Raw genomic sequence first — 26,217 nt, 5'->3', positions numbered from 1 at the left:
CTACTATTACTATTTACTAGTACAGTACACTACTACTACTACTACTACTATTATTTACTACTACATTACACTACTACTATTACTATTTACTAGTACAGTACACTACTACTACTACTATTACTATTTACTACTATACTACATCACAGTACTACTACCACTACCACTTTGAAGATGACACGCATGGCGGGTCATCCCGGATTTCATACGCGCTGAATGCCCGCAGTGCATTTCATGAGAGAAGCCGAGGTGGAGTCTCGTGTTACCCGGTGAAACCTCCATTGTTTCGATGGGATCTCCAGGAACGTACGGAGTAACGAGCTGTTGAGACTTGGGTAAAGGGGGCAGGGTAAAGAAGGGCAAGGCACGATAAGGGTAGGAGGAGGAAGGTAGATTGAACAAGGTAGAGTATAAAATGGTGATGAATGAAATATGTAAGTAACGAGTGTAACTCGCGATTACGAAATAAAACGAATCGCGAAAGTTCGTTCTTCGTTCCCTTTGTTCGTTTAAAAGCGTAAAAATTTCGTTTCGGAATATTCTCTTTACTAATTTATAAAAGGAAGAGAAGAAGAGGAGATCGAAGAAATCGTGATAATTAATGTTTCGAAAGCGCGATTCACATATTCGCTCCCCTTCGCCATCGCCATAAGTTGCAATAATTTAAAAAAAAAAAAATAATAATAATAAAAAAGAATCTTCTTCATATTTGTCAAATAATATTCATATTAAAAATTAATTACACTATTATCACTATTTGTACGTGTTTACTCGTATAATTGAAAAGTCATCAGAAATATGTTTTTAATTAAAATGCAAAATTATTTAAATGTCCTCTTATAAAAAAGAAAAAAAAAGAACATTAAGCAATAATCTTAAATATTTTTTTTTAAATATCAATTGCAATAATTTTAACATCGTCAAAAAAATAAAAAAAAATAAAAAGAAAAAGGAATGATTTTTTTTATATTCATATTCCTATTAAAAACTTAATTACAATATTAAAAACATAGAAACGTACTATCTATGAAGTAGTTTAGGTGGAAAAATTAAGAAGTTGGGATATCACCCTTAGGTGACAACGATGTTGTTGGGGTGTTTTATTTATCCATTGCTCTTGAGGATACATCTCGCGCAACGATATCCCGTTTTCATGTAGTAACGTTGGCACAGCCGCAGATCGATTAAGCTCTATTGCACGCACATTCACGATGGTCCGTGGTTATCCTAGGCTGCATACTGACTTTCCAAATACTCGAATCTCTCTCTCTCTCTCTTTTAATTTTTCATTTTTTTATATCTCTACACTATCTGACTTCTTTTTTAAAACAAAAATAATACCTGATATATATATATATATATAGGATGAAGGGGTAAAAAATCCCTAAATAGATCGAAAATTCTTAAAAATGATTTGAAAAATCAAATATTCTTTTTCTAATTAGCTTTTATGCTAATTATTTTATTCACATTACTAAAACTATATAAGCGTATACTTGTAAAAGAAACCACTAGCCTCTAGGAGCCTAAAGTTCCCAAAAAAAAATTTTAATTTTAATTTTAAAATCAATACGTAACTTTTCTGGCCAATTTTATAAGCACCATTCGCTGTATGAAGAATTGGAAAAATCTATAACAATAATATTTTTTTCTAAACCTACATTCATAATTCCTGTGCAAGCAATATCTATATATGTTTTTAATCTCCTCTTTTTAATGTATTTTCAAGTTTTCTTCCATTACCTGTTCCCTCTCTCTCTCTTTCTCTTTCTCCCTCTTGTTCCAAAAAATATAAAAAAAAAAAAGAAAAGAAAATCCAATATATATACAAATACATAATCGTATCATAAAAACTGATGATTATTAAAGGAAGATCTAACGTTTCTCTTTCTTTTAACCCCTTTTCGTAATTCCCGCGGAAGTAATAAAATCTGATATGCACGATAGTCACATATAATTTTTTTTTTCTAACGTACGAGTTCAAGATGACATTATTAGATATTATATCGATTTATGCAGGCAATGAAATTTTTATAAGAAATGATATGTGAAATTAATAAGCACGATGAAGAATGGTCGAAGAAAAATGGCGGGAATATTCGAACAAAATTTTTGAATTTTTCTATCTTTATTTCCCATTCTTCGTATTCTTATCGTTATCATCGTCTTGTAAAAAAAAAAAGAAATGAACCAGCAGCTGTTTCCCCGCCCAACTTTCTATCCCTTTCTTTTTTCTTTCTATTTTTTTCTTTCTATATTTTTCTTTCTCTTGATTTAACTGAGTGATTAAAAAGAAACAAGAAAGATGAGAGATCGGAACCGTTAGAACTAACGATCAAAAGCCACGAGATAATTAATATGCTGGCCAACGAGCACTCTTGGAGTCTAACAATACATAGAATATTAAGTCTTAAACCGTGAGTAATTTAATCAAGAGATAATGACTTTGTTATAATAATAACAATGACGAATATCTAAAAATTATTTTTCAATGTAGATCGTTAAATAAAAATTTATGAATAAGTGAAAAGTTCAAATCAATTTTACCAACTACATAATAATTATTATTACATTAAAACAATACTGTATCATGATAGACACACGAATAAAGAAATTGTTATGATGATAATGATGATAACAATAATAATAATAATAATAATAATAATAATAATAATAATAATAATAATAATAATAACGGCGAATTTCTGAAAATTATCTTTGAACGTAAATCGTTAAATAAAATTGATGAACAAACGAAAAAAAAGAAAAAAAAAGAATAAAATTTAAATAAATTTAATCCAAATTTTAAGTTAAAATAATTTTTACTGTTATAACTTGAAACTATACTATACATATTCCATGGTATGCATAACGCCTATACATACTTTATTAAAGTTCCTTTTGATAGTATCAAGCATTTAATCTTTTCATTTAGCTTCGTGTACCGAATAATAGACGGAGTAATAAAGAAAAGAAACTCGCACGAACTAACATCTTCGTAACGTGACATTAAAAATGTACGTCGTTTGCGTTAATTAAGATTGTTATTTATAAAAGTAACAATACGTGCACACACACGCACACGCACACACACACACACACACACACACACACACACACACACACACATGTTTTCACAGCGGATCGAAATACACATTGAAACTGAGCTCTAACGACGCATGTCACTGTGATTGCATCGAATCAAATAAGAAAAATAAGTTATTTTTCTATTGAACAGATAGTCACTCGTCATATTTATTATTAATAGCACGAAAACGACCTTGATGAACGTAAATAAGATAGATCAGTTTACGTTATATTAGAGATACGATGAAAGAAAAAAAGAAAAAAAAACATTTGTTAGAAAAGAAATAGGCAAGGAAAAGAAAAACAGAATGAAAAGTAACGTCCTTGAAAAATGATAAAAAGCTGTTTAAAAAATAATGGCAAACGCTTTAGCAATTCATTTTTAAGCTCGCTCTCTCTCTCTCTCTCTCTCTCTTTCTCTCTCTCTCTCTCTTTTTCTATCTTTCTATCTCTTTCTAACATCGCGTAATTATCAGAATGAGAGAGAGAGAGAGAGAGAAAGAAAGAAAGAAAGAAGCAACGACGCGCTCCAAATCGTTCAGAAATCTCATTTTGCGAATCTAACCGTATGAGGAACTCGTCTAACAACGAAGACATACGATCGATTGAGAATCTAAATAACTACATATATGAAAAATGTTAAACAAATATAAAAGAAAATACATATATATATATATATTATTGCGTATCTAACCGTATTGGGAACACATTTAACACATTAAATACACGATTTAGATCTAATTAAATGATCAAAAAATAATTATTTGAAAAACTAGAAGAAAAAAAAAAAATAAATTATATCATCGCGCATCTAACGATAAGAGGAGTTTACTTCAGTCGACGAAGCGCACGATCGATTGAAAATCTGAATAAAGATTAGAAAACCATTAGAAAGAAAAAAGATAATAAATAAATTATGCTATCGCTAGTCGTATTAAGAAAACTCTTCTATGAAGACGCATGATCGATTGAAAATCGATCGAAAGTTTATTAGAAAAGCATTACGAAAAAATAAAATCTATATCATTGGTAGATCGATATTTCACAAGAATTCAATTTAAAAAAGATATCGACGGACAAATAATTTTTCTTTTTCTCTCACCTTTTCTATTCTCTTTTAAATAATAAAAATAAGAAAAAATAGGAAAAAGACAAAGAAAAAAGAATTAAATGACAGAAATATCTCTAACCTTAATTTCTGCGTCTTTAGTCCTTTCTCCGATATATTGCTCGTTCCTCGATCCTGTCTGTTGTCTTGCAGAAAAAAACCCTTTCTTTTCTCTCTCTCCCTCTCTCTCTCTCTCTTTCTCTAGTTGTGACGTACGTACAATTTTTCTTTGAAGGAACCGGCGAACGTTTCTTTTTCCTGACTCGTTTGATGGACGATCGGAGATTATGAAAAATCCTTGAATTAATCAAATACACAGGATTGATTCTTTAAACGAAACATGTTCGCGAAAAAGGATTGACGTCTGAACAGACGAACGAACGAACGAACGAACGTACGAACGAACGAACGTACATACGAACGAACGAACGACGAACGACCGCCCTGCTCTCTTGCTTCCCTCACCCATTCACCTCATGATCTTTCTCTCTCTTTCTCTCTTCTTCTCTCTCCCTCTCTCTCTTACTTTGAAGTACGATATATAATGTAAGAAGCAATGTACAAGCCGGTCTTGAAATAAAACTAGTTTATCGGTACTCACCGTGATCTATAGATCAACAATTTACACCTCGTAAATCACGCACTAATTTCCTTCAAACAGGAATAAATGTAGTCGAGCGACAGACAGACATCAAAACAGCCCCTTCTTGGCTATGACTGATTTTTATCGAACTAGCCGCGGCGAAATGCGGATCGCGCCTCCGCCGCACTCCCATCTAGCGGCATCTTGTCGAACTAATCGACGTAATTCTTTCTTTTTTTTCTCCAACTTCTCGCGCATAAAGATATTGATGTGTTTTGTTTCATACTTTTGTCTATCGTTGTTTATATCCAAGAATTTGTTTCGAATTTATTAATTAAGTTTAAGATTTATATGATATCTATGAGAATTTTAAAAGTGTAACAAAATTATCGTCGATTTGTAATATGTGAAATTACAAAATGTTACATCTCCGCCAACTCGCGGTTGTCATCGAAACTAACGTTAAGAGAGGAAATGTAAATGTTTATAAGAAAATCTTTTCAAAAGACGTTTCTAGAATATGTTCGTATATAAATATGTTGTAATATATGAAATGTCGATGTATATAGTATACATTTGTAATAATTATAAATATACATAATTTGATTATTCTTCAGTCAAACGTACTACAGAAAGTTTTAAATCATGATCGTAAAATGTACATGTACACGCTAATCCTAAGTTTTGCTCGTTCGTTTGAAATATAGCTCGTTCCATGATACATTGACGCGAAAGGAATGACCAATCGCATCCGTAAGATAAACTTTCGTGGTTATTATATTCATCAACGATGGAAGGCGTCTCAATATTCTGACAATCGATTACTTTAAATCCACCGTACATGCAAGCTGCCAATAGAGATCGACGCGCGAAAGGATCCCATTTCAAACGCCAAATACCACCGTGTAAATTCGTTTCTGAAATCGGTCTCTTGAAATTTCTCGTATCCCATAAACGTAATTTTTCGTCATAACTAAAAATCATTTATCTTTGTAGAATATACTAACATGTATATAAGTATACGGTGTAAATATTTTTCTTTATACCTTCCTGATGCTAATAGATGTTCTTTATCAGCATTACTGTGAATACTAGTAACACCAGCAGTGTGGATCATATTGCTCATAGTAAACTTCTTTCCTGTTCTTATATCAAATCGTTGAAATTTACAATCGTCTCCACCTTAAATAATTAGTATTTCTCAAATCAGAATGTGAAGATAAATTTATAGAATGCTATTCGTACCAGTGTATATTACGTTTACATTCCAATAATCGAAAGCAGATATCCATGCTTCGTATTCATGAGATAACCATGACGTTAGAATTTTCATTTGGTCATTATGTAACTCGAATAAAGTTATGCCACCAGTAGAATCGCTAACTATTATATTAGCTATGGAATTATTTTCGCAAGAATATTTTCCTGTAGACCAGTCGAGGGATAATGCTAGAATTTCTTCCTTCTGATCGTTTACTTTCAATTCTGTCATTAATTTTAATATTTCGTCATCTCCATTTTGTAATTGGTAAATTTGCAAATAGCCTAACGAATTAACAACGCCTAACAATATTTTTTGATTACACGTAACGTGAGCCCATTTCATATCCAATACCCCTTCTGTTTCTAATTGTTGCAACAACTTCATACTACCATCTTTAATGACTTGAAACAAATATATTCTGCCTAAACGTCTACTTGATTTTGATTTTTTCTTCGAAATACTTTCTGTTGATACTATCAGTTGATACGTCCCACATACAAATAAGTCTTTGAATGGTTCTATGGGACACCATTCCACAGAGTCCGCGTAAAGTTGTGTATCGAATGTACTTAAAGTTTGAAACATATCTAAAACAAGCAGGTACACAACCTGAAACAGAAATAATATAAATAATAAATTAATTTACTATATTTTTAATAGAATTAGATTTTTGGAGATTACAATGTTATAATCGATAATATTGATAGATAATAAAATATGTATTGCTCTAATACAAAAGCTTTTATTTGTTTCATATATTATAAGTAACATATGGTTAATGTTAATATGAATTAACATTGGTATAAAATAATACGAAGACGATATATAAATGCACATTATTACATAAAAGTTTAAAACATATATATTAATAAGTTTGTAAGATTATTATTCTTTTTTCTATTGTTATTTCATTGAAATAATGAATCTATTTGGAAAATAAAAAAGTACACTTATGGGTACTTGACCTAGGTATACTCATATTCCTTTGGATATAGATATTCTATATTCAGATCACAGTAATATAACATTTTTCTATAGAAGTTATATATATGTGTATATATATATAATTTTTTTTTAAAGAGCATTCATACATTTGCTGGATATAAGCCATTAGAGTTGAAATTTTACTGCTAATAATATACTACCATTATATTGAATTGATAGATTATTAAAATAGTTAGGAACTTATTAACATCATCCATACACACACACACATATATATATACATATATATATATACATATATATACATATATATATAAAATCTTTCACATCGATCATTTTCATAAAATTGCATTTAAATCATAGAGTCTATATAAATTGTCTTATATCAATCGAATTATACAGTATACAGTTTCATTTGTTTACAATATCATTCTTAAAAAATCAGGAAATAAATATTTGTACTACCAGCATGTCTTTGAATAAGGCCGTGTATGTAGCAGAAATTCTGACTATTGTATAATCTGTATTTATAAGAAATATTGTACTATGAGTATTTTGTGGTTAGCTTGCATGTAAAAGATTATTAAGTCTGTCTATAAAATGTCATAATATATTTTTTCACATTCTAAGTAATACATTCTGAAAAAATGGTGTTTCTTCTCTTTCTCGCTATGGCAGTTTATTATTCTTGAATTAATCATTTTATCTTTGTATTATATCTATACTGCAGAAGATAAAATGTTCTATGAGACAATAGCTGTATTTAGTTAAACTATCAGTTGAAGAGCTGAGAAAGACATTCAAAGATATGGTGTTGGTCATTACCATTAAAACTATATATTGATTTATACTAAAAATCCTTAGTACTTTAGAATTATGCTTGATTTGCATATAAACTACTTCTGCTGTGTTTTTGGCAGTGTTGTCATTATTTCTTCATTAAAATCATAGCATTTAGATCTTTTATTGTTATTAAAATAAATAAATTAAGTTACACAAACAAAAGGAATGAATAAATTAGTTTTAAAATAAGATAAAAACATAAACTGGCAAGTCTATGTTTTTATTCAGTCTTTGGCAAAAACAAGAAACTATGTATCTCTTTGGTATAATTATTATATTTAAAAATACCGACATTCTCTGTATATATGCATTTGTTTTTATATACTTCGTGTATATATAAACAATTGTTTAAAAGAATAAATAATTTTAAAAGATAGGAAAGTGAAATGAGATTCTTCGTATAATATTATGTTCCTAACTTGTACTATGATTTAAGTTGGTCAATATTTGAGGTAGATGATATATTCCTAAAGAGTAATATATTAGGTCTGCACCTTTCCTTCATAAAAATAGATATAGATTCTATAGTTATGACTTTTTCTATAGTTTGATACGTTAACAATTTTTTTTTCTTTATATATAATTGCATAATGACACAATAATATAAAAGACCTACTACTTCTTTCTCAATTTTGTGATTTAGTAATATATACATTATTGACGAGCACTTTTTTCGGTTTCAACTAAGCATTCTCTGACTAGAATACGTGCATGTACTATGCCACGCTTGATTCTTTCAGCAGAAGTACGACTGCCTGCATAGCTAGGTCTAATATCACGACCTAGTTCTTCTATAACATTAAGTAATTGAATATATTTAGATTGACCAGGAATAGTAGTAGATACCACTGAATTTTGCTGTAAAGCTCTGGGATTTGGAACATTTAACAATGGCTCTGTTACTTTTGTAGAAACTTCTACGTTCTTACAAACTTCTATATTTCCACGTTCTTCTTCCATCTTCTTTATCTTGAATTTTCTTCTATTATTTTCCTTATCGTATACCTTAATAAATAATTCATTTATTTCAACAAATTTGAAATAAAATTAATCTCAAAATAAATTTAAGGGAGAAGGAGAGAGAGAGAAAGAGAAAGAAAGAGAGAGAGAGAGAGAGAGAAAAAGATAGCGCATAATTATAACAATTAAAGTAATAATGGATTAATTATAAACTTTTAAACAATTATACTTTTTATATTTATTTATTATTTTATAAAATCATGAGAAAGAGAGAGAGAGAAAAAAAGACAGAGAAAGAGAGAGAGAGAGAGAGAGAGAGAGAAAGAGAGAGAGAAAAAGACAAGAAGAGTACATATAGCCTCGATACGCTATCATAACCTCAAATACGCTTTTTCATAATCGTGAAAAATATAGACATGTTTAATTGTATTTACATACCTTAAATAACGAACTGCAGTTGCACTGTTTATATATAATCGTACAATAAGTACATAAGCGAAAAATAACCAATCACTTAGCTTTTTATCGGCACGCTGCAACTTGCAGCCGCAAGACGTTGCGCCGCAGTCGGGTTTTCTCTATATACTATTACAGTATATATGTGCTACTTACCTAACCTTCCCAAATGTAAATAAAAGAGAAAATATGCTTTCTTAAATATTTCATTTGGTTTTCAACAATTTTAATTATAAATAATAAAAATATATATGTTAAATGTATTTTCATTAAAACAACGTATACGATTGTAATACAATCACACAGTTATATACGTGTGTTACGTTTACGAGAATAATAAATACTGAAATTTTTATTTTTTTTTGTTGGTATTCATTCACATCTTTGTTTGAGAAAAATAATGTGATAGAGTAGACATTTTAAAAAAACTGAGACTTTATTGAGCAATACCTCATATTTATGTCCAGGGATTATATTTCTCGTAGGTACATTTTTGTTTGATCAATTTTCTTCTCATACGTATACTATAAGTAATTATTGTATACCCGTCGTATTAACCAAAATTGCAATAAAATATTTTTTATATATAAAATATAAGTGAGAAGACTCTTCAGTGTACACATTGTTTCTAGTTTGATATACTCTATGTTCTACATTAGAACTTAGTCAAGTCTAAGGATTATTTATAGATTTTTCTATCGCATGAGACCCAAACATCAAAAACATACGATCTTTTATAAAACAAAAAAAAATTTTAAAACAATCTTTTCCCCTATTTAAAAATTCATAATGTAGACGTATATATACATATACGCATGATATAATTATATGCCATATATATATACATATAAAAATATGCATATAACTGCACTTGAAGATAATTAAGTGCAATTAAACAATGAAATAACCAATTCATTAATAATAATAATAATAATAATAATAATAATAATAATAATAATAATAATAATAATAATCATAGTAATAATAATATGTATTAATTAAGCCTTAAATACCACTGGCTTAAAACTTCTTTTCTTTGACAATCTAATATACCAAATACATTACAAGTATTTATCAGATTGCATAATATTTTTAAACAAGCAGTCCATTATAATGTATTTTGATTCATTGTCAAAGTGGTACTAAGCTTATATCGGCAAGATGGCATAATATACATAGCAGCAGATATATTTCTTGTAATTTGTAAACTTTTTTGTTTGAACAAAGATAATAATCTGCTGCATTCGATAGATCATACATATCATCTTGGAAAATAATCTGCTAAAAATCTAGCGGCTAAGTTCATCGACAGATCATTGTCGCGCGTTATGTTCTGTTTCTAACAAACATTCTCGTACGAGAATCCGTGCATGCTGTATACCCATTTTCAGACGTTCCGCGGCACTACGGCTTCCTGCATACGAGAGGCGAATGTCTCTACCGAGTTCTTCGATAATAACCAGTAGCTGGGCATATTTACCCTGACCAGGCACAGTCGGAAAATTTATCGTACTAGATGGGCTAGCCTGTGCTACTTGAACAGTTTGAACGTTTTGCAAATTCCTTGGATTTGGCACAGTAATCACAGGTTCAGGAATTCTTGGAATTTCTGCTACTTTGGGTGGAGGAGGATCATTTAATTTTGTTATTGTTATTTCATTAAGCTTAGCTAACTCTGTTAATTTAGCCATTTCGGCTATTTTCGAGTACTCTGGCATTTTTGCTATATCATTCTGTATATTTGCCATTTTGATCATTTCATTCATTTTAGTTTTTTCATTCATTTTTGCTATCTCTTTAGCCATTTCATTAATTTGAGCGATCTCGTTGAGTTTCGTTATATCGTTATTATATTTAGCCATCTCTGTCATTTTTACCATTTCATTTAATTTTGCTATTTCGTTCATTCTTTGTGCCTCATTAATCTTTGCCATTTGAGACATTTTGATCATTTCATTCATTTTGGCAATTTCACTTATTTTCGTTATGTCATTGTACTTAGCCATTTCCGACAATTTAACCATTTCATTCATTTTAGCTATCTCTGACATTTTGGCAATTTCTTGCATTTTTACATATTCCGTCGTTTTAGCGTATTCTGCCATCTTTTCCATTTCGTATCTCTTCGCCATATCTTGAGACATTTTGTTTAATTCAGTCATTTTACTAAATTCCGCAAGTTGAGCCATCTGTACTATATGTTCGGGAACTTTTCCTCTTTCCATCATCTGCTTCAATTCTGCAGATATTTTATTCATATTCATTTCAGACATTTGAGCGATCGTTGCTGCATCTGGCATTTTGGAGAGTTCTGCAATTTTAGATATCTCCCTAGCTAGATTTTCATCAAGACAACGCTTCTTCTTAGCACGATGCCTGGCCATTCTCTGAGCTTCTTGCATCCTTCTTAGAGCAGCTTGTTCTTCAGTTTCCTTTGCTCTAGCGTTCTTCATTCTTTCAGCCGATGTATATAATCTTAGAGCACGTTCCTCTGCTGTTTCTGACATTAGTTTTTGTCGTCTATACTCTCGCATTTCCCTTACCTTTCTAAGGTAAGATTTCTTCTTTGCCTTGGGCATAACACGTAATTATGCGAGTAACAAACATCATTATTAATATAAACTGTCATCTTTACAAAATTTAAAAAAACAAATCCTAGCAAAATATATGCTGGGCATACACGTCCAGCCAATTCCACTGTGTAGTTTCTTTCTATTCCTCACTATACTCCAGACTGTTGTAGACACTTTTATGTCCAATAAGACAGAAGTATATTATCTCTGAATATGATATTTATCCTGAAACAAAAATTCACTTCGTTTTCCCATCAAAAATATTAAAACGTTATCGATATTATTAATTCCAATCAATTAAAAAAAAATACTGCATTAGTTACATCTATATTGTTAAATCGTTTCAAAATTTAAGTATCGTAGTGTAGAATCGATATAATTGCGTTTTAAAAATAATACGTCGATATAAAATCTTATGATATAAGAAGACGCGCACATTATGAACGCCAGCGATCCTTTAAGAAAATGGGTAAGCGTAGATTCCTTCTTGTAGAAACGTAAAAAAAGAGACAGGGCGAGAGAGAAAGAAAGAAAGAAAGAAAGAAAGAGAGAGAGAGAGAGAGAGAGAAAGAGAGAGAGAAAGAAAGAGAGAGAAAAAGAAAGAAAGAAAAAGAAACAAAAAGAAAGAAAGAAGTAAAAGACAAGCCGGCGTTTTTAAATGTATAATTGTAAAAGTGCGTCAAACGAAATGCGCGGGCGCGTGCGAACGCAAGCGACAGGTGTAAAATCAGGGTTGCAAGCACGTGCGTAAAAAAGCATCGGTAAATGAGATTTTCGAAATGCTCGGGCGGGCGCGCGCGCGCCGACACACGTTTGTATGCGTTTAGTAGGATAGTAATAATGGCGTAGTAGTAGCGTGCGTGCGTGTGTATATATGTTGCCGCGCGAGCGTGTGTGTGTGTGCGTCGCGTCTCCGAAAATTCGAAAGAAGAGCGTCGTCGGGTTTGTCGCGATAATGCGCATGCGCGTCCGAAGTTAAGAAATGCCGTCTTCTCTGGAACGTTCACCACCAATCACAACAATGGCGGACGCAATTCGGTAAATCCACGTACACGTACGAACAACCCACCGTTTGTTAATACCGGCACGCGCACGTGTCTTGTTTCACAATCGTACAATCCTCGGGACACACGGAATCCGTCGATATCGGGCAAATGAAAATCGATCGAACTTTTCTCAAGATATTCTGCAGACAAACGCACAAAAGGAAATATCGGGTCGACATGTAAGATTTTCGTTCGGGGCCACTTTAAGGGGCCAAGCGGGGTCGCCGATAGGCTGCGTGTGACGTGGTTGCGTTTATTGACCATAACCCCTTCCTACCTCTCCGTCTGCAACTTCACGACGGACAGGTGTACGACCGAAGAGAGTAAGAGAGAGAGAGAGAGGGAGAGAGAGAGAGTGAGAGAGACACACACAGAAGTGAGAAAGATAGAGAGAGAAAGAGAGAAACCGGGAAACTATTGACCGGCCACCGGCCGCGTCTTAAAAAGCACGAAGACGTTCGCCGGACGACCACTAGGAGGACGGCGCCTTTCCTCTTTTTCTATCCTTTTCTTTCCCTCCCACTCTCTTCTTTCCTTTCTTCTTCCCCTTTTTCTCTCTTTCTCCCTCTTTCTCTCTGTCTCTCTCTCTCTTTCTTATTCTCCCTTCTCCTTATTGCTTTTTCAACGGCACGATCGACCCACGAGGAAGCCGACTCCGTCTTCTCTTCTCTCTACTTACTTTGATTCTCTCCTTTTATATTTCCTGATCCCAAATGTTCTATCTTCCAAGGTCATTAATCTTCCTTTAAGAAATGACAAAGTTTTGACATTAAAACGCATATTTTGTTTATACCGATATATAAGAATTTAAGTTATGATCATAATCAAAATGGCTTTGATTCGATTCGAATATGAATTCTTACTTAGGAAACTTATTACAAATAAATTTTTTCGTATTTTTGTTTATATTCAAAAGTCTAACTATATTAATTATGTGTAATAAGATCCGTTAGATTTTTTTTTATTAAACGATACCAAATAATGCTTTGTATACAATCTACTTAACCTTTCTAACAAAGTCATGTAAATTTAATAGATTTATATTTGTCTCTTTATTATTTTGAATTTGATAGAATACGAAAGTCTTTTGAATTTTAAGAAATTTTTGAAATTTTGAATATAAGTTCTATTTATTATATTCCTTTTATATAATAATAATTTAATTTAAATTATTAATTTTTCATTAGTATATAAATAAGAATGTTTTCGATTGTTTTGTATTCTTACATGTTGAAATTTCCCGCCTTGAGTTGATGATAAACCGATCGTAACAATGGCGGACGTACAGTGACAACGTTTTTAGGAAATAAGGTTATGACTTTACGTACATTTCGATAAAAGATTTATTGATTCTATTACTTACGTTGAAAAAGTACCAAGTAAATACACAATTTCAGAATAATTTCTATAAACTTAGAAAATGATTGACAAACGAACGGTATAAAATATTGAGCTTTCAATAGAATACGTTGGATTTGGCAATAGACAATCACATTTACTGGTATAGTTCGGCGAAAAAATACTAAGTAATTGGAGTTTATTGTAGATCAGAGAGAGATAGATTCTTCCACTTTACGTAGGTAGCGTTGCTTCAAGGTGATTCGTTCCCAAAATAACTTCGTGCAACTAATCAAAGTCAATGTCTATAAATTCTTATACTTTCTTTTCGTCAGTTCTACAAATTAGAGGTTAACTTATTATTTATTTATATTTGTGATTTTTTAATTTATTAGTTTTTTTTTTAAATAAATTGTTTTCTTATGCATATGTACGATTGTATACAAATACAAAATTTAATTGTTTATATTTTTATAAATGTAACATTTATGATGTTTATAATTAAAAACACTATATCCATTTATAATTTATTTTTTAATATTTTTCTGAATATTTAACAAATAAATGTATAAATATATACAATATAAATATTTTTTGTATAATCTAAATGAAAAAAAAAATATATATATACTCTTTTTTGTTTGTTGCAGGTATATTATTTATACAACAAAAGAGAAATCGACTAAAACATTAATTATATGTACAAATATAAATGAAATATGTATATTCCACAGCTCGAATATTATTTTCTTTTATTATTAATTATCATTCCGATGTACCTGTTTTTTACATTATGGTCATGGCTTGGCTGGGAATTATTTGTTAATAATTAAATCTTACTTCTTTGCATATATATATATATATATACACACACATATATATATACATATTTTGAGCGATTCGCATATTTTTATATACTATATGCAGATTGCTTATTGTGCCATTTTAATTAAACTATGTTAACCTCATAAAGGAATATTTGTACTTTTTCTAAAAATCATTATAACAGTCTAAAATATTATTAAGCATTTGACCAACAATAATTTCGTCCTTTCAACATAAAAAATTTTTCTTCAATATCATCAATTTATATAGTGTCAGTAATTAAAAGTTCATCCAATCCCATTCTACCTCTATGTTTCCATATTCTGTATCTAGCAACATCTTTTCGTGTAATCATTCCAACTACCTATATAATCAACATTATCAATATTATTTAATTTTATGATTAATATATGACATTGTGAGCATTATATACATAATATTGTATACCTCATTGGTGTCATTTACAATAGGTAAATGACGAAGACCTAAAGCTCTGAAAAGTCTAAAAACACGTGGCAGTGTAGCAGACTGAAAAAAAAAATTTTTTTTTACATAAAAATTATTTTCTTCAAAATATTATTATAAAATAAAAATACTAACATGTTGTAATGTATATGGAGAAGGATTCATAATAGGCCTTAAATCAATTGTATATGTTTTTTCTTCTTCTGTAATATGAACTTGTTCGATAGATGGATATCGTGGATAATCCTTGCGAAATACTTTGATATCCAATGTTGATTCCCAAAATTCTGCATATTCATTAAATACTCTATTTTGTAAAAGTGCTATTAACTGAGAACGTAGCACTAGTCCGCGAAATCGACCATAAGAATGTATTTCGTTCTGAAAATATTAACAATAAGGTTAGAATTATAATTTTTGTTGGATAGATTATAGAATGCATTACCTGATCACTATTTGGAGGATCTACTACAGGAAATCCATTAAATGAAATACATTTTAAAAGTTCCACAATGTGTCCTACATTTTCAACAGTTTTTAAAGTTACCACAGGATGACTCATAATTTCGCTAGCATATATATTATTTGACAAAGGAGGTGCCTCCCAGGGTAATAACGGTACTCCTGCCATTTGTATATGAATATCATAAATGCCCTATGAAATAATTATTATTAAATAATTATAATTATATGTATTTTATAATTTGATATAATTATTTAATCTGTAAACATGCAAACTTTTCGACGGAGAAGAAAATTCAATCACTACTATATTTCCATTAGAGTAAATTTACTTCTTTAATGATTTCAAATTTTTAATTTTAGATAATGGATAGATAATTTCTTTGTTTAAGAACGATGTAGGAGTGTAGTTGCGTGGCAGTGTAGCAACAGTGAACAGACACTCGAAAATACTGCTATGGTGGGAGCGAGAATCCGTTAAGAGGAAATAAAAGAGTGGGGATAAGAGGCAATTGGCCTTACGAATCAACTTCACATGACTCTGAACTCAGAATATTTGACCAATAAATGTAACATCGGCCAATATTTTATATTTAAATGAATAATATTAGTATATTTTTTTTATAGTATTTTTTAATAATATTTTTTAATAGCATTGTATTAGGGCCAATAAATGATGTTGAAATTTTCAATATAAAATATTATAAAATATAAAATACTGAAAATTCTGGCATTGCTTATTGACTGATTCAATTAGCCAATGTTTTATGATTATTAAATTTTATGTAATTTTTTATTTATTTACCTCATTAAAGAAATCGCCTACCCATTTTGCCATAATAAGAACTATTATTACAGGCAAACCGAAAGATATCCCTTGAGTTGCTTCAATCAAAATTGCAGTTAAACTGATTGTCATTCTAACAATTCCACCTAATTGTGCAGCAGCTCCTAACAAAGCATATTTTCCAGGATCCAATACTGTCTGTTGTGAATAAAATAAATATCCATTTGAGTAAAATATTAAAATTACATACTCTATATTTTTTCTAATTTTTTCTTACACTATCTGGACATATTTTTGATAATCCTGATCCTATAAGTCTACCCCAAGCAGAACCAATTAGAAGTGATGGTATAAAAAGTCCACTAGACATAGATAATCCAAATGTAAAAACTGCTAGGATAAAATAAAGTATAATAAAAATAGCCAATGTTATATCGTTGTGAGAACCTATAAAGAAAGAATATAAATATTCTTACGTTTCAAGAGTGTATTATAAAATATGCAATATTATTATGAATACCTTTAGGATCATGAAATAAAGATCGCACACTACTTTCTGGTGTTTGGAACCATAAAGCAGCAACTGCACTGTACTCTCCTTCCTTACAATACATCCGAATAGGAAATTTAGTAGGATCTTGTCCAATTGGTTTACAATCATCAAGAAAATATATCATCAAAAATCCCATTGTTGCGCTCATTATTGCTATTATAAGAGCTTCTATTACTTTCAACCATTTTTGCGTTATATATTTTAATCGAAAGCATGTAATTTTGTAATTTATGTGATTCCACAAAGCACCAAAAATACCACCTATTATTCCGACTATCATAAATAAAGGAATTTCATAAACTTGGTATGGTATTGAATCAAATTTTCCCAAATTTAATAAACCTGGATAAGAAAGATCACCAAGATGTCCATGGTATGTGCTAAGAATAATGTTCAATGTGAAAGTAGTAATCATGCTAGCAAAAAATGTTCTCCATGTAAGACTTTGATTAAAGAAGCTAGTACCTTCTTCAATACTAAATAAAACTCCACCTAAAATATTGATTTATATATAAAAATATATACTGATATTCTTTAGTTTCTATGTATATGCAAATATATAATTCTACAAAATATTTTTAACCTATAGGTGCACCAAAAGCAGCTGATACACCACTGGCTGCTCCGCCAGATACAAAATCTCTTTTTTCATGATCTTCTCTGAAATATTTAAAGATTCCTAAATCCTTTTTAAATGTTGTACTTTTTCCTTGAGATATTCCTGCAGCAACTACTGCTCCAGAGTGTATCATTGGTCCTTCCTTTTTCATTAATGCAAAAAATATAATTGTAGATTTTGTTTTCACTTAAAATTATTGCCAAAATAAATCACTAATGTTACCTTTCCTCCAGCTAATCCACCTACGACAGTGCAAATGACACCAATTATTTTAACTGCTAAAGTTTTAATTCGTACCACTCGAGGTACTTTTATTCCATTTAAATAACATTTCACCTGTGGAATGCCACTACCAGCTGCAACAGGTTCAACATAGGATACTAATAAAGCACCTATTAAGACTGGTATTAGATTGGAAGTTAACCATAATAAATATGGTAGCCATAAACAATTATTAACCACACAGTGATCTACATCTGTTATAATATGTAAGAATGTCTTTATATTAAAAACTGTCTTATAAAAAATCATGTAAATTTCAATAGTCAAGGATACAAGTTTTTAGACATCCATATTTTATATTTGATAATTGTTCTATTGAAATATCTACAAAACATGCTATAAAGGCAGTACAGATTCCTATTAACAAAAAGATGAACCATCTTGCAAAATTCTTCTTAACAACAAATTTGTAGCCCTTTTTCCTTTCTTCATCTTGAAGAAGATAGTTTTCACAGGGATCATAATCGAGACTCTAAATTAGGAAAAAATTAAAATCAATCATTGTTTAGAACTATATAATAATAATACTTATCAATTTTAGACATAAAAAAACTACCTCATAATTAATGGAGAGAAAATTAGTTGCTCCTGGTTTTATATCTCCACTATTAAGTCTTCTTGACTGTCGATTAGAAAGACTTTCCATAATGTTGCACGTGGAGATGCCATTATAAATAACATTCTGTTAAAAACAAAAAACAAGAAAAACAACTAAAATTTTTATTTATGCAACGATAAATACTCTAATAATTAAAATATTTAATTAAAAATGTTCTCATAATAATTCCATTATTTTTTGTAAATCAAATATCCTACGAATGAAAAAATATATAATAATACAGGTGTTTATAGATAGCGTATACAAAAAATTGTTATAAGTGCATAAATTATTTATTATTATATTCATAGATGAGCAAATAAAGAACAATCAGTTCTTAAAGTTTTTCATTTCGAAGATTTCCATAGACCTCATTCACAAACGTAAGAAGATCATAAACAAGAATTGATATAGAATACGAAGTAAGGTTAGGATGATTATTATCAAACAAAGAGAATAAAGAGACCCCAAGAAAGGAATGAAAAATTGTTGATTGAAATAAATAAGAACTGTTGATTGTCTTACCCGAAATCTAACGTTGATATCCTCGTTCGAGTAAGAAGCGAAATTATTTCGAGGTTTTAAAAGTCTTTCTTCGACGTCTTCGTTATTAAGAGATATATCAGTCTCGTCAATGGTGCTATTTATTCTAACGTTGATGTGGGTTGTTGTTGGACTGTTTGTCATTTTATTTTCTCTTATTAATATTTTTTGGAAAACCGACTTTATTTACTATTGACGTTACGCTTTCATATTTATTATTATTATTATTATTATTATTATTATTATTATTATTATTATTATTATTATTATTATTATTACTATTGTTTATAAAAGTTTAGTATTTATGTGATTAACGTATTACGAAAAAATTATCTCACAGACGACAGTATTAATGCTACAGTTTCGAATGATATACTGACTGACATATAAGAAAGAGAGATAAAGCATTACTCATTCAAATACCACATAATTCTGAATCATTTATCATATACGATGTTCCGGAAGCGAGTGAGTAAAAGAGAGAAAGAGAGAGGGCAATAGAATGGTAACATACGCATGCGTTAACACTAGACCACGTGGAAGGGATAAGAATAATATTGCGGAAAGGGAAAGGAGCGGGAGAAGAATGGTCTCGTATATTTGCATATGTCGATTGAATTAGTAACAGACGATTGAAAAGCAGACCTGCAATCGACCTGCTGTCGATATTAATCGTATCCTTAATTATATGTTAGTGCTTATATTTTAATGGACGCCATCTTGAGTGTTTATATCTAATTACATAATTAATATTTGTGTGTGTGTGTAGTATATATATATATGTATTAATTCCAGATATAATTTATATTTATTTAATATTCATATATACATATATATATGTCTAATTTGCGTAATATGTATAATTCATATAATGTACAATTTTTATATAATTTCACTTAATACGTATAATTTATATATGTGTATTTTTTGATGGTTTATTTAAGTCAAACAGTTTTTAATGATGAATTGATGGAATATTTCAAAGAGTTGATAATTTTTCTTTTATCTTTTTTGCACATGTTTTCCTTGTTCGTGATTATCACTTATCGTTATTACTTTATATATATATATATATATATATATATATATATATATATATATATATGTACATGTGTGTGTATACATATTTGTGACTTGGCCACAATCAATGTTTAAATATCATTAAAAAGAAATGTTAACTTCCAACGTACTTGAGTATTCAAATTAATTATGTAATAGGGTGATTACGAAGATTTCCTATATTATATTATATAATATATGTGATAATAAATTATGTATGTATATTTACAGAACGAAGAGAGTGTAGATATGATTAACTTAATTCCTTTCTTAAGGTTATCATAATTCTTAATAATTTCTGTTTTGTTAGCATTTAAAGTAGAACTTATGTAACATGGAAGTTATACTATAATTTATATTAGTATATACTATACTATATATTATACTATAGATAATGCTAGGTGTAATTTATATTCACCAAATAATCTTTTTGAATATGAAATGACAATTTATTTTGTGTAAAAAAAGAAAATGAAATATAATTCAAAAACTATGTGACTTTAAAGTTACATAGCAGACAATAAATTATGTATGGAGTACATACAACAAAATATAGATATAATCAATTTATTTTTTAAAATTATCGTAATTCTTTAGAAGCTAACTTTTATTTAAAATAAAGATGATATGATATTTATAATATAATTTACATTAATTCAATTGTATACTATGCTAAGTATAATTTACATTTAGCACTCACAAACGATATATACAATAATTATTAATAATAATAAAATAATAATTAATCTTGTGATGTGAAATGAAATAAAATAAAACTTTCATATTTTTTGCGATGTTGCGTTTCGTATTTCGCAATAAAGTGTAAAAAGAGTATGAAGACTTTCAAGTCTGTAGCCATCATGTGAAGGAATGTCGAGTAGATGGCAGACAATATCAACGAGACGTGATAATTCGCAATCGAGCATGGTGAAATCAAGTGGGGCCTCGTTCAGTTGATCTTCAACATCCGGCGGCCATTGTTGCATCAACGTGTCGATATCAGGCATTGCTTTAGTCAACTGTACAGCAGGCGGATGTTTACTTCTGTGAAGTTGATTCATATCTTCGATCCATTTCTCTATAGCCTTAACATTTTTTTCTGCATCCTCGACTCTTTTTATCACTGCTTGCCTAGGTGCACCAGCACTTCTGCAATGAGTTCTTAATTGTAAATGTAATACAGCTGGGTCGGATTGTTCTGTACAAGGTTCGTCCAATACAGCAAGACCTATTTTATCCTCCACTCCGTCTGGTCTAGGTATTTTTATGAAGGCGTCTATATCACCGACTGCTGGTATATAGTCAGGAATAAATGGTAACAACTTGTAATTCAATTCTATCTTTTGTGGTGTATACCTGATGATCAGTTTATGAGATAAATGTTTTTAATTCTTATTTTAGAATAAAAGAAAAAAAAATTGTTTTATGTGATTTTTTATTATAAAGAAATTTTATAATACCTGGAAATATTCTGAAAGAGTTCCTTTAACTCGGTTGATACATTGAGATCTTCGAATTCTTTTGGATTGTATATTTCCATTTGTTTGGATATACTTGATTCTTGGATATCATCGTCATCTGTCTCTTCGCTGTCTGATGGATCGCTACCGATCATTAATGATTTACCGAATCTCTCTTGATCAGGATATCTTTAATTATAAACAGATTTAAAAAAATAAATTCTAACTATTAATCCTTAACAATACCTTTTTTAATTTTTTTATACAAACTTAATTATTAATTTGTCTCAGCAAGTTAATCTTGATTAAGTACATTATACTTAATATATATATTATTTTTATATTTTTCAATTATATAGTTATATACTAATATAAGATTTATACTGTAATTTTTATTTCATATAATTTTTTTTTGATATGAACAAAAATTGACATAAGTATTAATCATATTATAGATTAGCTGTTACCTTCGAAATTCGCGCCTTTCCCGCGGTGAGGTAACCTCTAAAATGTCAAGTCCGTCGTTCGTAAAATTTCTTCGACCTTTTCTTGAACTCGGTGGCCTTGGATGATTAACAGGGCTTTTAATTTCTTCTGCATTACGAACTTCGATGCTTTCGTCGAATTTACTGAACGGCGAAATATCTTGTGTTTCTTCTTCCTCCTCTTCGCTACTTTCCTTGACGTCCATTGTCGTCATTTTCAAAGTTTAGAAATTATTTTAATAGTAATTAGTAATTATTATATTTTTTTATGTGATTTTTTATGATTACTGCAATTTAACTATTATTATAAAAGTATTCTGATTAACTACTGTATTTATTGTTGAATGAACGAATCTTTTCTATTTGTTTCATATTTCGTTACCATGGTTTTAACGTCTGATCGATCATGACTCACCAGTGCACATTTTATATCTGTATATTTAATATTTAAAATTATAGAATAATAATTTTTTTTTTATAATATTGCAATTTTATTTTTTTCTACGAAAGAATTACTAATATCTTGAATCCGGAAATCCCCAAGATTAGAATGAAATTAGAATAAAACTAGAAGTGAAATATACGAAGAAAATTTTTTTCTGACTGAAACGCCATTTTTGTTGATATTCATTTTTATTCTAAGAGAGTGAAAAAAATATCTTTTAAAATTCCATCATTTTTCGTTTTTATTTATTTTTCTTTTCAAAAGTTATTTACAAATATAGAAAAATTCCATTAGAAAAAGTTATTTGTTTTAATGTATTTTATAAGTAAAAAAAAAAAATTTTTTTTTAATTACAGAAAGTTGAACAATCTTAAAAAAATTCTGAGAATTTTTATACAAATAGAGAATATTTAAGTTAATTAAAATTTAATTCCATTTTGTTTGTCACTTTGAAAGAAAATGAAGAAACATTTTCGAAGATGACGATATTTTTCGTTTTTATTTTATTATAAACGCAGTGATAAATGTAAAAAAGTTTTTGAGACAAATATATGCCTCTTTTAATCGAATTAATAATTTTTTCAAATATAAAAATATACTCTGTTTATACGGAATAAAATTTTTATTCTCTTCACATTTTATTTCTTACAAAAAATTACCTTAATTATTTCAAATCAATTATTGATTGTTAAATGAATTGATATTGTTATTTTTAATCCATATGAAAATAAATTATATTTCTTATATCTCGAGAATGACCGATTTTTTTAATAAATGAAATTTCTAATAAAAAAATTCACTTTCTTGTTTTTTCGTAATATTTATTCGAATGAATTAATAACCATTTCATTTTTGCTCATTCATAGCACAAAATTTAATAGTGTAACTATCGAGTCTGATAAAATGTCTGATATCTCGGTAGAGATATCAACCACAAAAAAAATGTATAAGAGTAGAAAAAACATGTAATTCAGGATCATTTTCCATTCTAGTCGATTTTATGGCTTGCATATTTGGTGTACAAACACTCGATCGTGCATTCATGTCTACTGGCGGATTTAACTTTCAAGAGGCCTGAGGCATTAATAGTTTTTTGGGTAGCCATTGAAATAAATCAATTATCCATAATATATCTATATTTTCTTGTTTCAATTATTCACGTAAATGATAAATTGAGAAATATATAATAACAAAATGTATAAATAAAAATGATATATCGACCATTATATATTAAATTAAATTTATTATATAATATAAATCTATATCTTGATAGTGTAGTGATTGGGCCCCAGTCTTTCGAGACCCGAAGAGACCTCCTACATCGTTTATGAATAAATCCGTCACTGTTTATGATGTACATGGAATTCCCTTTCATATGTACTTACTTATATATTTAGTAAATAAACAGCTTAAATGTATCAAATGGATTTATTTTTCTGTCTCAATATCAGACAATCGAGAAATGTAATTAACATCTTATTTATGGTTAGAAGATTTAATTTATTTGTATCTGTCTTCAAAGATACATCTCATTGTCAAATTATGAATTATGACACGTAATATTAGACTTATATTATATAGATATAATAGCTGTATATTCGCGTGTGCACATAATTTTCCGTTCTTAGAATAGATTTATTAAACACACACACAAAAAAGAAGTATGGGACCAAACAGCATATATTTTTTCGATAAAGCATTTTTGGACCGAAGTTTATATGAACTTTTTTCATTTATTTGACCTCAGTAATACTCAGCAGTATAAGTTTATGTCATATATGTATATATATATATGTACACATGTATAAGATTTCTGCTATACATACATGCCCGTATATAAATAGACCTAAAATATTACATGTAAAAATATACGAGAAAGTGCGGAGAAAAAGTTTCTATCCGATTTTAAAAATCAATTATATTCTTTTTCGAGACTCTTTAGATCCTTTTTTTTTTAAAGTTTAGAGATTTATAAGATTTAATAAGAGATTTATAGAAATTTATAAGAATTAAGATTAAAAAAGAATAATTAATTTTTAAGATCACCTAGAAATGTTTAGTTCACCAAGGAACTTTTGATTCGTCCTGTACTATGCATGCGTACATAAATATGTATAAGATTTCTGATATACATATATACCTATATATAAAATGTCTGAAATAGGTATTTAAAAATATACATATCTATATACGTTCATTTTCTGTCTTTCTTTTTTTATATTTTTTACTTCTTTTTATTTATTATTAAGAAAATATGCATATATTCGTTATTGTGTCTCTTTTTACAAAATGACAATAGAAAACTATAAAAATAAATTGGTATTCTAATATCAAGGAAGTCATATATTTAACATAATTTATGAAATCCACAGATACACATGCACACAGACAATCAAACATGTTATAAGATCTTTTTTTTTTAATTTATTTTTTTCAAAAAAAAATCAAATAAAATTGATCTATATAAGTAATATTTCTTTCTTTATGAATCGTCTGAACGTGTCGGTTCTATATCGTTAAACATTTTTAACAATGGCAGATTTTAATACTGATCAAAGAATAGGTATATATAAATATGTGGGGATCTATATTTTCACTTTTAAAAATTCTTTTTTACTGATTTACACACTCATCGTTTATTATTTTCGATGTGCTTAATAAATATGTCTTAATAAATATATATATATATGTATATATTTCTATGGCGTTCTATAGAACAAAAAAAAAAGAAAAGATATTTAGAAATTTCATAGTCACAGTCAGTCAACCAAGCTTAAATAAATGAAAAAGATCAAGTGCAACTGATAAAACTGTATTCCGGTTTGATGAAAGAGACTTATATATACATATATATTTACACACACATACACACACACATGCCCATGCGCGCACCTACACGTAAACAGATATGCAAAGATGTTAGCGCGCGTCAGTTACAGTAATTAAAATCCTTCTATATCCTTACTTAAATAGGTGTATGTGTGTGTTCCTCGATTTTCTCATTTTATCATTAATGATTGTTTGCGGTTCTTTCCTTAATAAACTCGTTTGTGGATTTTCGTATAGACAGAGATGGTCGTTAGACTGTTAATTCTACTTTTTAGTCTAATAATAAGTCGATGTAATAAAAACCGATAAGGCTCACACGGGTTTAGATCAAATAGAGATCTATCAGGACAAATGTACTCGTTTGTCATAATACGTTATCTCGTCTATTATCAATCGTACGATGATGTATGTGTGCATACATAATGTATATGTATGATAATGCATATATTTTGAAGAAAGAAAAAAAAAGATAAAGTAAGATAAAGCAAACAGCATTTAATAAGAAAAATATTCGAGGTTAATTATTACATCTAACGAAATGTTCATAGATCGATAAATTATGGATAATGATCTACCTTTTAAATTAATATTTATCTTCGATGATA

General features: G+C 29.2%; 6 protein-coding genes across 22 annotated transcripts in view; 1 reads left to right on the top strand and 5 right to left on the bottom strand.

Moving 5' to 3' along the window:
- Positions 1 to 4,947, bottom strand: part of LOC118446533 (uncharacterized) — a 36,506-nt gene extending 31,559 nt beyond the window's left edge. For 5 of the 7 annotated variants that reach the window (XM_035877301.2, XM_035877300.2, XM_035877296.2 and 2 more), the window contains exons 1-2: positions 4,794 to 4,944; positions 4,275 to 4,489 (exon numbers count right to left, since the gene is read on the bottom strand). The gene's annotated coding sequence lies outside the window, so the exon portion shown is untranslated. Of the gene's footprint in view, positions 1 to 2,882; positions 3,071 to 4,274; positions 4,490 to 4,793 lie in introns of those variants that run through there. The other 2 variants (XM_085659322.1, XM_035877302.2) reach the window with 2 other exon arrangements.
- A 356-nt stretch (positions 4,948 to 5,303) lies between these two features.
- LOC118446536 (diphthine methyltransferase) lies at positions 5,304 to 9,558 on the bottom strand. 3 transcript variants are annotated; one of them, XM_085659331.1, is made up of 5 exons: positions 9,226 to 9,393; positions 8,677 to 8,832; positions 6,021 to 6,648; positions 5,822 to 5,957; positions 5,304 to 5,748 (listed from the first exon to the last, which is right to left on the bottom strand). In XM_085659331.1, the coding sequence occupies exons 2-5, from the start codon at positions 8,785 to 8,787 to the stop codon at positions 5,382 to 5,384; spliced, it is 1,242 nt and encodes a 413-aa protein (XP_085515457.1). In that variant the 5' UTR covers positions 8,788 to 8,832; positions 9,226 to 9,393; the 3' UTR covers positions 5,304 to 5,381. The 3 variants fall into 3 exon arrangements, with proteins under 3 accessions (XP_085515457.1, XP_085515456.1, XP_035733208.1); XM_085659330.1 differs by lacking the exons at positions 8,677 to 8,832; positions 9,226 to 9,393 and adding an exon at positions 9,400 to 9,558; XM_035877315.2 differs by lacking the exon at positions 8,677 to 8,832.
- A 692-nt stretch (positions 9,559 to 10,250) lies between these two features.
- On the bottom strand, positions 10,251 to 14,370 carry LOC118446535 (uncharacterized). 7 transcript variants are annotated; one of them, XM_035877310.2, is made up of 3 exons: positions 14,226 to 14,370; positions 13,542 to 13,605; positions 10,251 to 12,041 (listed from the first exon to the last, which is right to left on the bottom strand). In XM_035877310.2, the coding sequence occupies exon 3, from the start codon at positions 11,820 to 11,822 to the stop codon at positions 10,557 to 10,559; it is 1,266 nt and encodes a 421-aa protein (XP_035733203.1). In that variant the 5' UTR covers positions 11,823 to 12,041; positions 13,542 to 13,605; positions 14,226 to 14,370; the 3' UTR covers positions 10,251 to 10,556. The 7 variants fall into 7 exon arrangements, with proteins under 7 accessions (XP_035733203.1, XP_035733206.1, XP_035733207.1 ...); XM_035877313.2 differs by lacking the exon at positions 14,226 to 14,370 and adding an exon at positions 14,090 to 14,202; XM_035877314.2 differs by lacking the exon at positions 13,542 to 13,605 and having other exon boundaries at positions 14,226 to 14,369.
- LOC146872749 (uncharacterized) lies at positions 14,303 to 15,033 on the top strand. 2 transcript variants are annotated; one of them, XM_085659334.1, is made up of 2 exons: positions 14,303 to 14,438; positions 14,851 to 15,033. In XM_085659334.1, the coding sequence occupies exon 2, from the start codon at positions 14,920 to 14,922 to the stop codon at positions 15,031 to 15,033; it is 114 nt and encodes a 37-aa protein (XP_085515460.1). In that variant the 5' UTR covers positions 14,303 to 14,438; positions 14,851 to 14,919. The 2 variants fall into 2 exon arrangements, with proteins under 2 accessions (XP_085515460.1, XP_085515459.1); XM_085659333.1 differs by having other exon boundaries at positions 14,414 to 14,550.
- A 214-nt stretch (positions 15,034 to 15,247) lies between these two features.
- ClC-b (chloride channel protein 7) lies at positions 15,248 to 19,710 on the bottom strand. 2 transcript variants are annotated; one of them, XM_085659324.1, is made up of 13 exons: positions 19,317 to 19,710; positions 18,750 to 18,875; positions 18,467 to 18,665; positions 18,134 to 18,387; positions 17,876 to 18,053; positions 17,635 to 17,784; positions 17,260 to 17,553; positions 17,017 to 17,186; positions 16,758 to 16,937; positions 15,936 to 16,145; positions 15,626 to 15,871; positions 15,473 to 15,553; positions 15,248 to 15,389 (listed from the first exon to the last, which is right to left on the bottom strand). In XM_085659324.1, the coding sequence occupies exons 1-13, from the start codon at positions 19,476 to 19,478 to the stop codon at positions 15,288 to 15,290; spliced, it is 2,352 nt and encodes a 783-aa protein (XP_085515450.1). In that variant the 5' UTR covers positions 19,479 to 19,710; the 3' UTR covers positions 15,248 to 15,287. The 2 variants fall into 2 exon arrangements, with proteins under 2 accessions (XP_085515450.1, XP_085515449.1); XM_085659323.1 differs by having other exon boundaries at positions 17,260 to 17,784; positions 19,317 to 19,709.
- Positions 19,711 to 21,023: 1,313 nt separating this feature from the next.
- IFT46 (intraflagellar transport 46) lies at positions 21,024 to 22,669 on the bottom strand. The gene is made up of 3 exons (XM_035877320.2): positions 22,321 to 22,669; positions 21,854 to 22,042; positions 21,024 to 21,749 (listed from the first exon to the last, which is right to left on the bottom strand). The coding sequence occupies exons 1-3, from the start codon at positions 22,551 to 22,553 to the stop codon at positions 21,173 to 21,175; spliced, it is 999 nt and encodes a 332-aa protein (XP_035733213.1). The 5' UTR covers positions 22,554 to 22,669; the 3' UTR covers positions 21,024 to 21,172.
- Positions 22,670 to 26,217: the final 3,548 nt, after the last annotated feature.

This window comes from Vespa mandarinia, chromosome 9 (genome assembly GCF_050613455.1).
Source record: "Vespa mandarinia isolate Hongniang chromosome 9, ASM5061345v1, whole genome shotgun sequence".
In the NCBI taxonomy this organism is placed as follows: Eukaryota; Metazoa; Arthropoda; class Insecta; order Hymenoptera; family Vespidae; genus Vespa; species Vespa mandarinia.
Note: the sequence above shows the minus strand (reverse complement) of the source record. Positions and strands in the feature narration are given on the sequence as shown.